A 9,932-nucleotide genomic window follows, 5' to 3' on the forward strand; every position below is an offset into this window, starting at 1 on the left:
GAGCAGGAATCTCTAGGTAGTGGTTCAGAAGATAGACTCTTGAGCCAGACTGCCTGGATTTGAACCCAGGCTGTGCCATTTACCAGCTGGGTGACTTTGGGCAAGCTACTTAAATATCTATGTCTCTACTTCCTAATCCACAGAACAGGTATAATATTAGTATCTGTTTCATGGAGTGAGCGATTGTGAGGATTAAATAAAGTCAATATAATACAAAGCATTTTGTAGTGCTTCCTCATAGTAAGTATTAATGTTAGCTATCATTAGTCTAATCCCAAGTGCAATGCAATTCTGACCACCTAAACCTGCCCTTACAGAGCTGGTCTAGCCAAGAAAGACCCTGTACCTCTGTAGATTCAACAGTTCCCATTTATGCAGATAGTTAACAGAGGCAGGCTGAGAACAGAGAGACCTAGGGGTGGAAGGGGCTACTGGAGGGCTGAGGCCCAGGGCCTCAAACCCTTTCCAGGAGAGGGAGTGGGTCAGACGGGGAGAGCTGTAAACACAGCCTTCCTCTTCCCTTACCCTCACATCCCAAAATAACTCATCTGCCCCCACCTTACCCAGCTAGCAGAGCTGCAGGCTGAGTAAGGTGCCATTTAAAAATAACCTGGCCCTTCTCATCTGCCCCACTGAATGGGCAGGGCTCCTGAGGCCAGGCCCTGGCTATCTGCAACTGCTGCTGCTCTCATGGCTACCCAGGGTATCTCTGACCAAGGGGCTGCTCACAGATGCCACCCAAGTCAGCCTGGCTACACACCCTCTTTTCCTATTGCCCAGGCTGCCTAAGCTTTGTCCAGACTGTCTTGGGCACTCTAAACAAGCAAAGGCCTGGCATTCTGGGAGAGGAAATCCTGCAAAGGCATTGATAAAAATCCCTCTGGGGAAGTGTCCCGTCTTGCCAGTAGCTGGGTAGCAGTGAGGCTGATCACCACAGTCTTTCACCCACACTCAAGTCCCTCCCACCAAGAGGATAAACACAGGAGACACAGTCTTTCATTTACAGCAAGAAAGATTAAAGCTAGACACCAGGAAAAAAGTTCTAATTCAGGAGAGAGATTTGTTTATTCTGGGGCAGTGGGAGCCAGGAGACCTGGGTTCCTTTAGTCCTCAACTAAGCCATGAGACCTTGGCCAGGTTCCTAGCCCTCTCCTGGGCCTGTGGGCTACAAGGAGAATCAAGGCTCCCTAGAAAGGGTGTGACAGATTAAATCAGAGGAAAGGACTCAGGGTCTTCCAGAGGGAAGGAATGTGTAATTACCTGTCTGCGGGCATTAGGTTGCCAGAGGCAGGGCAGGGAGGAGCAGCCTGGAGTGCTCTTCTGATGAGGGCACTGACTGACCAGAGACAAAAATTGAGAAAGGAAGGGAGTTTCCCTTATCTGGGAATGGCTCAACTCAAACCACCAGAGGCCAGACTAAAGTGGGGCAGGAGCCTCCATGGCCAGAGAGCAGGGTGAGGCAGGAACCTCAGGGATGGAGGCTCAGGGCTCAGGGCCTGGGAAGGGAAGGAGGGCTCAGGAATGCCCCCACCAGTGTCAGTCTGCTCTGACATGAGGAGGAGCATGGAAGGGGTTGGAAGAGCTCCCGGCTGGTCATTCAGCCCAGGAGTGAGGTGACTCAGCAGAGCGCTCCCACCACAGCGTCAGGCCAAGCCCAAACTAGATCACAGGCACGGGCCCAGCCCTTCCCTCCTCCCGGCTTCCCCACTCAGATATCCCCAGCTACCTCTCCACCAAGTGCAGACTCTTGCTGGGGATAAGGGCTCTTTATGCCAGGCATAGCACTGAGCATTTCAGACACGTTTATGGAGAGGCAGGTGGTGGGGCCAAAGGGCCTGTGCTTCAAAGTCACAAGAGCCCAACTTCAAATCCCAGCAGTGTGAACTAGGGGAATTAACTCCTTCCAACTTTGGTTTCCTCATTGGTACAATGGAATGAGGTCATTTGCAACGTCAGTTGCTAGTGTTATCATTATTACCATATTCCAGGCACCCCAGGAACAGCCTCATACTAGCAAAGCCTATATTGTGTCTCATCTAATCGTAGATTACTCTCTGCTTCCTATTTTTCATGCAAGTTCCTCCCCCCGTCACTGGGTGCCAAGAGATGAGCTTGGGGAGGGGAAGATGTTCCTGTGTGTCCTTGCCTGGAGAAGGGGTAGTGAAGCCCCTCCAGGCCTGAAGATTTGAACAACCTCTGCCAGGGCCCCAGTCCCTCCACGGTCCTCTCACCCATGCCCCTTCCTCACTCCTTCCCAGCACCATGTCCTCCCTCAGGACTCAGGTTCACTATAGTGACACGGCAACCCCTGCTAAGGTCAGAAGTGCCAATTCTCCCAGTGCTGCCAGTTCTCCCCTCCAACCGGCCCCCTCCTCACCCTCTGTCCTTGTCTAATCACTTCCTATCTACTGGACTGAAAAGTTTTCCTAGAATTATGCAATTAGAAAGTCACTGCTGGGGGCTGACTGGTTAGCTCAGTTGGTTAGAGTGCAGCATTATAACACCAAGTTCAAGGGTTCAGATCCCGGGAGAGGCCAGCTGCCTCTGTGTGTGTGTGTGTGTGTGTGTGCAAATAATTTAAAAAGAAAATTACTGATGGTGTTGGCGAGAGCTAGGTGTCACTGCAGGTTAGAAGTGTCAATAGGGGTGTAAGCTTTAAGGAGGACTAATGGGAGAAAAATGGAGAAAAACCAGAAAGTAGGGAAGGATGAGTTTCAGGAAGCATGTGGTTGTGTTTCGGTTTTTTAATAGGAAAGACTTGAGATTTTGCTTTCCTAGGGAAAAGAAGCTAGTAAGGAGGGAGACACTGAAGACACTAAAGAGAAGGGATAATGAGACCATCAGAAAGGGCCAAGAGTACACATGTAAGAGTCAGCCTTGGGTGGGAAAGACAGCCTACATCTGAGGGTTGTTCGACCATGACCGAGCACCTACGGCTAGGGCTGGGTGACAACAGTGAACACGGCCACGTGGTCCCTGCACTCATGGAGCTTGTGGTGTAAGAAAGAGCAGATAGGTGGTAATGGGTGCACTGTATGGGTGATGGTGGATTGAGGGGTGTCTCTCTTTGTCCCTCTGCTGCTGCGTTTTATGACTGTGTCCCGTGTGAGTACGTACTCTTGCTAGCCCATCCAGCTACCAGCCACTTCCTGGGGCAGAAGCCTGTCCTCTCCTTATTCCAGCTTTCCTGGGTGGGTGTCCTAGCACTCACAGGGGTGCACAATGGGGCAGCTCCTCTTTGGGCAGCCCTTCCCTAACCTATTTAGATTCTACTGGGCCTTCCGTGGCATGCCCTTGTTCCCTCACCCCAGAGCATGAGACATGCTCACTGTCTACACCAGCTGCTGTTGGGGGTAGGGGTCCACCCTGATTGACAAGACTCGGGCCCTACTATCGCCTCTACCATTTACTGACTGTATGAACTTGAGCAAGTCCCTCATCTTCCCCGAGTCCTAGGTCCTATGTCTATAAAGTGGGGTTGATAATAACACTTACCAATCTTGCTTAGCTCCCAGAGCCTTGAAAAGATTCTAATCAAGTAGATGCAGAAGTGGGGAAGTGCTTTGTACGGGTAGGGGATTAAGGCGGACTTCTCGTATTCTCCCTAGCTTGATTTGCAGTTCCTGGTCTGGGTACCCATGTAGCATGGGGAATGGTCACTGGCACTCAGTATAAATTTGTAAGGGGGTTGACTTCCCCCACTTTAAAACACGGTCTCTGGCTGGCCAGTGAGCTCAGTTGGTTAGAGTGTGGTGTCATAACACCAACGTCAAGAGTTGGGATCCCCATACCAGTCAGCCAAAAACAAAAACACGCCACTGTCTCCATCTGTAATTAACTGTTGCCTTCCCCATGCTCTTGTGGCTAATGCGGTATTTTTGTTGGCTTGCTCTGTGAAGAAAACGGTTTCCACTGTCAAGAGTGTCTAACTGGATGGGCCCCAGGTGGCCCCAGTGGCCTGCCATCCCTGCCGGAGAGGCCATGGGCTGGTGCATGCCAGCGCTGTCCACTCAGTGGGGGAAGGGACCATCTCACGGAGCCAGTGCAGCTGGCAGGGTCCAGGCCTGTGGGCACCGCTGGGGACAAAGCAGCTCTGAACTGCCTCTCAATGGGTGCCTGTGTTCTGGAAACGGGGGCGGGGTAACTCTCAGCCTCTCTCCCCTCTCTTCGCTCCTGCAGGATGTCCCGGGCTGGACACGGGTGCAGAGGAGGTTCTGCACAAGGGCCCTACCCCTCCAGGGTTGGTCCGTGTGTATGGGCATTCGGAAGTGCCACCAGGATCGGGGATCCTGGGGTCCGGGATACTGATTGGGCCTAGGCAGGGGCGGGCCCAGGGCACAGCCAGGCCTCCCTGGCCGCAGTGCCAGCTGCCTGCTGTGTCCATGGTGGCTCGGACGGGAGGAGTCTCCGTGGAGCCAGAGAGAGGGGTAGCAGGGCAATGCCCAGCTGGGTGAGGGCGCCCAGATCCAGAGCCGGCGCTGCGTGGGCGTCGCGGGTGGGTGGGCTCCTGGGCGGTGCGCGGAGCGGCGCGGGCAGGGGGACCGCGGGCCGGGGCTTAGCGCCGCCCCCAGAGGAGGCGGGAGAGGAGCGGGAGCCCGACCGCTGGCTGGGCCCGGCCGCAGCTCCCGCTGCCGGCTTCGTGCTGCGGTCCCTTCTCCGGGCCGCCGGGCCCGCCCAACCCCCGCCATGCGGCCCGCGGGGCTCCGCAGGACCGCGCCGCTCGCCGCAGTCGCCCTCTTGGTGCTGGGGGCGCCCCTGGGTAAGGAGGGGATGGGGAGCGAGGCGGCAGGGGTGGGGTGCGGTGGGGCTCCCCGGCGACCCTCAGCCCGTGCGTGCCCTGGATGCCGCGGGGTCCTCAGGAAGCGGGAGCAGAAAGCGCCGGGAGGCTGGGCCGTGGGAAGCTGAGCCCGGGGCGCGGGTCAGCTCAGAGGACAGGCTTCTGGGCGCAGGGGCTGAGACCCTCGGCGTGGAGAAAAGGGATAACGCTCGGTTTCCTGGAGCCAGTGGGCTGCGGACCCCCGGGAGAGTGGGGCTGAGGGCGGCTGGACATGAACCGGCCCGGTGGTCCCTGGCCGCCCCCACCCCTGCCCGCAGCGCTGGCCGGCGAGGACTGCCTGTGGTACCTGGACCGGAATGGCTCCTGGCATCCGGGCTTTGACTGTGAGTTCTTCACCTTCTGCTGCGGGACCTGCTACCACCGGTACTGCTGCAGGGACCTGACCTTGCTCATCACCGAGAGGCAGCAGAAGCACTGCCTGGCCTTCAGGTGGGCTCCTGCCTCTTCCACTGTCCACCTCCACATTCTTAGCTGAATGGAGTCACCAGGACTCCAGCTTGGTGACAGAGCTCGGTGGTTAGTGCTGGCACTTGGGAATTCCAGGAGAGGCATGTTAGTTACCATCACAGGCTTGGGCTGGGCCGGGTGTTACCAGGTTCTTTCTGGAGCCCTCTCCTTGGTCCTGTCAGGTCCTATGGAGGGAGAGTACAGGGTCAACACCCAGACTGCAGTGTGGCTTTGTGGAAGAAGCTCTGGCACAAAGGCTGGACATTTGGGTTTGATTCCCAGGTCCACTTCTTCACTAGCCATGTGATCTTGGGGAAGACAATTCCCCTCTATTGGTCCTTGTTTCCTTTTCATAAAATGAGGCAGTTGCCAAAACTGTGGTTTTCAAAACTTCTTTTTGGAGGAGACTATTGGTATGTAAAACAGATATAAGGATACTGTCCAACTGGAGTTTGAAAAAAAAAAAAAAAGCTCTAGATAATTTCGAAGGTTCCTTTCAGTGGTAACACTTCCAAGTCTAATGGATTAAGTTGTAGATGTCAGAGCAGTGTTAGTGGGGTGGGGACACACTACAAATCCCGGCATGCCTCACACCAGCCAGCCGGGCAGCACAGCCTTCTGGGAAGTAGAGGTCCCCCTAAGATCTCCTCTACAGGGACTGGGCAGAGCCCCACAAGGAACCCCAAATCTCAGCATGCTGTGGCCCCCTGCTGGCCAGAAGTTGGAGCCAGCATACTAAGGACCCCCTCCCATGAGTGTTGGAAGGTGAGAGGGCCTGTTCTTTGTCTCAAGTCCCAAGACCATAGCAGGCATCGCCTCCGCTGTGATCCTCTTTGTTGCTGTGGTTGCTACCACCATCTGCTGCTTCCTCTGCTCCTGTTGCTACCTGTACCGCCGTCGCCAGCAGCTCCAGAGCCCATTCGAAGGTACACACGGCACTGGGCAGATGGGCCTGAGATGGGCTGGGCTGAGCCCCATGGTGGACATTCAAAAATTGGTGAATTCTGTAGTAGTGTACGCTTCTGTATACACACACCTGATAGCATGTAAACCAGAAAAATGCTTGTGAGCCCATGCGTGTTAGAATGTGCCCAGGGTTCTATGGGAGCGGAGCATCGGACTGTGTGTACACGTACGTGCACGCACATGCATATTCAGATGTGCACAGGAGTCCAGTCTGTCAACACTGGTGAGTGTAGAGGGGGTATATGCATGCACATGACTCTTAGTAAGTACACGGGTGGGGTCTGTAGCGATGAACATTAATTTGGTGTGCTCCAGTGTGCAGTGGAATGTGTGCCTGAATGTTGGCATGTGTTTTTTTTTCTCATGAAGTCTCTGAAACCTGCTGAGGGGAGCAAACTTGCTAAACATGGGCTGACCAGCTGGGGCCCTGCTCAACTCTGCCAAGCAGGGTCTGGAAGGCAAGGGCTGCAGGTGGCCAGCCTGGAGCTTGCCAGAGGGCCGGGCCCAGGGTGCTTACTTTGGTTTCCTTGGGAAGGAGGAGGAGGCTTGCCCTGGGAGGTGGAACTCTGAATGCTGATCCTTGTCCCCACCTAGGCCAAGAGATTCCGATGACAGGCATCCCGGTGCAGCCAGTATATCCATACCCCCAGGACCCCAAAGCTGGCCCTGCACCCCCACAGCCTGGCTTCATGTACCCACCTAGTGGTCCTGCTCCCCAGTATCCACTCTACCCAGCTGGGCCCCCGATCTACAACCCCGCAGGTAAGTAAGCAATCTGGAGCCCCTGCTCCTGCCCACCCTCCACCCCTCGCTCTGGGACCTCTCCTGAGCCTCTCTCACTCCCAGATTCCTTCTCCCAGACTGCCTTCCCCTCCAGCTGGGAACCTCCAGACCAGCTCTTCCCCATGGGTCACGCATATCCTGGGGGTGGGGTTACTTCATGTCCCCCTGTGCCACTGACCCTCATCCTGTCTCCTTGGTTTCCAGCTCCTCCCCCATATATGCCACCACAGTCCTCTCACCCAGGAGCCTGAGGAACCAGCGTATCTCTGCTGCCCTTTCAGTGATGCCAACCTTGGGAGATGGCCCCATTTTGTACCTGCATCTGACCTTGGGGGTGGGCAGGGGTCTTCTAGTCACCAGGTCCCAGACTAAGCCAAGCCCTGGGCCCTGCTGAGGGCAGAGCCCCAGGGACGTGGAACAGGAGCTGAGCTGGAACTAGACCATAAATGAGGGGAGGGTGGGGAGGGTTTGACACTGGTGGGTTACTTTTACTGGGGGCAAGGGAGGGAAATAACAGCCTGGGTCACAGCCCTTACTTTCAAATAGTCCCTTTACTCCCAGAATCCCAGCCGGGAAGGCTGGGGGCCCTCCTGTTTACCCACTCTGGCTAGGGTGGGGAGAGAGAGGGGACTCCATGAGCAGCGGGCAGTAGCCCTCCTCTCTGGCTGCCCTACTGGCCAGGGCTCCAGCCTGCTGGATTAAAGCTGTAAAGATGTAACTCCCATTTGGTGGCATCATTGGGCCCATCCACACCTTCCAGCAGCACCACCTTCAGCTGGGCCCGGCCTGCTGCCCACTCCACAGCCCCAAAGCAGGGCAGGGCCAGCACCAGCGCTGGAGCACAGCATCACCCTCACCCCATCCACAGCAGAACCTGCCCAGGCTGAGCAGTCCTTGGGTTTGTTCCCAAAGTCAATGAGGGAGATTTTGCCACAGCTGCAAGGGTGCTCATTTGCACTACAGAGATTCCCCGCTAGGGGTCAGGCCCCGCTGACATCTGAGGTGCTGCCAACTGCACAAAGGCAGCACCCCCATTCAGACACACTTACATTCCAATTTGGGCCCTGCCATTCTCTGACCTTGGGCAGGACTCTGAAGGTCTCCTAGCCCCAGTGTCCTCATCTATAGAAAGAGGATAATACCTCATGGCTGGCCTGAGGGTGAAATATATCAATGGAGCTGTTAGTCCTGTCCTTCCTTCCGGACCAGAGGTCCTAGCAGAGGAGCCAACTGGCCACCTACCAGGCTGTCCGTCAGCTGCTTGGATAATCAGTGGACCCTAAGACATCAGGTGTCAATGGAGCTGTTAGTCCTGTCCTTCCTTCCGGACCAGAGGTCCTAGCAGAGGAGCCAATTGGCCACCTACCAGGCTGTCCGTCAGCTGCTTGGATAATCAGTGGACCCTAAGACATCAGGTCCCCTGGACCATCGTCAGTGTGCCTCCCTCTCCCCTGCCAAGCCAGGCAGTGAGGGATGTGACTTTATCTCCCTCTTCTCCCCAGAATACTGCCCAGAAGAGGCAATGTGGGAGGGGCAGTGGGTGCCCTCGCCCCTGGAGCTGTCTGGCCATCCTCCCTTGCCTTGCTCTCTGAGGTCATAGTCCTGTGCTCTCAGGACTTGTCTGGTGACAGATCCAGGGAAGGAAGTTTTACAGCTTTTTATTCAAGTGAGAAAAGTGCCAGCTCAGCTTGGCAAAGCCCCCACAGCCATCTCCTTTTCCCAAGCCCCTTCTGCCAGTATCCCTAAGCTCAGCCCCTTCTTTACTCTCCATCCGCAGGTCCTCCAGCCCCATGCAGCCTCAGGTTTCTTCTTCCTCAGGCTTCTGGGCTCCTGCTGCCCAGCTGGGTCCTGGATATGGTCATTGTGCTGACTGTGCCCTCAGGGCCCTCTGCCACCCACATAATCTGGGGGATTATCTCTTGTGACACAGTTTGGAAGGCAGGAACTCCCGGGCTAGCACTTTGGGGCCAGGATCAGAAACTGCTTTGGGCAGAGCTCTGGCCCCAGATTCACAGCTTGCCCCTTCCCAGTGAGATCTTCAGGGGCCCACAAGTCTACGCCTGGACTTGACCCAGACATAGAAGGCCAGCTAATGCTGGTGGGGACAGAGCTGGGGCCACCCCGCAAATCCTTCTCTTTGATGGTGGGTAGAAGAGGTGCGAGCTGGGGCCATGGATGGTTCTGGTTTCGCAGTTTAGGAGAGAGGGTTACTAAGTCATCTGAGGTTTAGAGCCCACTGTCCTCTCTCCTGCAGCTGGGAGGTGGAGGAGACTTGCACATAATGTTTCTGAGTTTCCCTGAGAAATGAGATGTAAATGTATGCAAGGCCATGCCGGTCAGAATTAATTATCCTGAATCAACAACCTGGGTCGGGATCAGAAACTGCTTTGGGCAGAGCTCTGGCCCCAGATTCACAGCTTGCCCCTTCCCAGTGAGATCTTCAGGGGCCCACAAGTCTATGCCTGGACTTGACCCAGACATAGAAGGCCAGCTAATGCTGGTGGGGACAGAGCTGGGGCCACCCCACAAATCCTTCTCTTTGATGGTGGGTAGAAGAGGTGCGAGCTGGGGCCATGGATGGTTCTGGTTTCGCAGTTTAGGAGAGAGAGTTACTAAGTCATCTGAGGTTTAGAGCCCAGTGTCCTCTCTCCTGCAGCTGGGAGGTGGAGGAGACTTGCACATAATGTTTCTGAGTTTCCCTGAGAAATGACATGTAAATGTATGCAAGGCCATGCCGGTCAGAATTAATTATCCTGAATCAACAACCTGGGTCCAATGAAAAATTGCTTTGTAATCTGGGGTAGGAGGCAGGTTAACCCCAGTGATATCTGCAGATGGAAGAGTGTGGAGTAACCCCCATTTCTAGTCAATTAAATCTGCAAAGCTCTGAAAATAAGAG

The 9,932-nt window shown here is 55.3% G+C and overlaps 1 protein-coding gene across 1 annotated transcript; it reads left to right on the plus strand.

Moving 5' to 3' along the window:
* The first annotated feature begins 4,373 nt into the window (after positions 1 to 4,373).
* Positions 4,374 to 7,757, plus strand: SHISA4 (shisa family member 4). Its single transcript, XM_008586414.1, has 5 exons — positions 4,374 to 4,759; positions 5,095 to 5,266; positions 6,077 to 6,210; positions 6,845 to 7,012; positions 7,238 to 7,757. The coding sequence occupies exons 1-5, from the start codon at positions 4,687 to 4,689 to the stop codon at positions 7,282 to 7,284; spliced, it is 594 nt and encodes a 197-aa protein (XP_008584636.1). The 5' UTR covers positions 4,374 to 4,686; the 3' UTR covers positions 7,285 to 7,757.
* The last annotated feature ends 2,175 nt before the right edge of the window (positions 7,758 to 9,932 follow it).

The sequence above is a fragment of the Galeopterus variegatus genome, unplaced genomic scaffold (assembly GCF_000696425.1).
Source record: "Galeopterus variegatus unplaced genomic scaffold, G_variegatus-3.0.2 Scaffold3978, whole genome shotgun sequence".
In the NCBI taxonomy this organism is placed as follows: domain Eukaryota; kingdom Metazoa; phylum Chordata; class Mammalia; order Dermoptera; family Cynocephalidae; genus Galeopterus; species Galeopterus variegatus.

What these genes read in the sequence shown, in the direction of transcription:
- SHISA4 (XM_008586414.1), top strand. Translation starts at nt 4,687, where the DNA reads ATGCGGCCCGCGGGGCTCCGCAGGACCGCGCCGCTCGCCGCAGTCGCC. An exon ending in AAGCACTGCCTGGCCTTCAG is followed by an intron (nt 5,267 to 6,076) that starts GTGGGCTCCTGC and finishes CTTTGTCTCAAG; the next exon opens with TCCCAAGACCATAGCAGGCA. An exon ending in CCCGATCTACAACCCCGCAG is followed by an intron (nt 7,013 to 7,237) that starts GTAAGTAAGCAA and finishes CTTGGTTTCCAG; the next exon opens with CTCCTCCCCCATATATGCCA.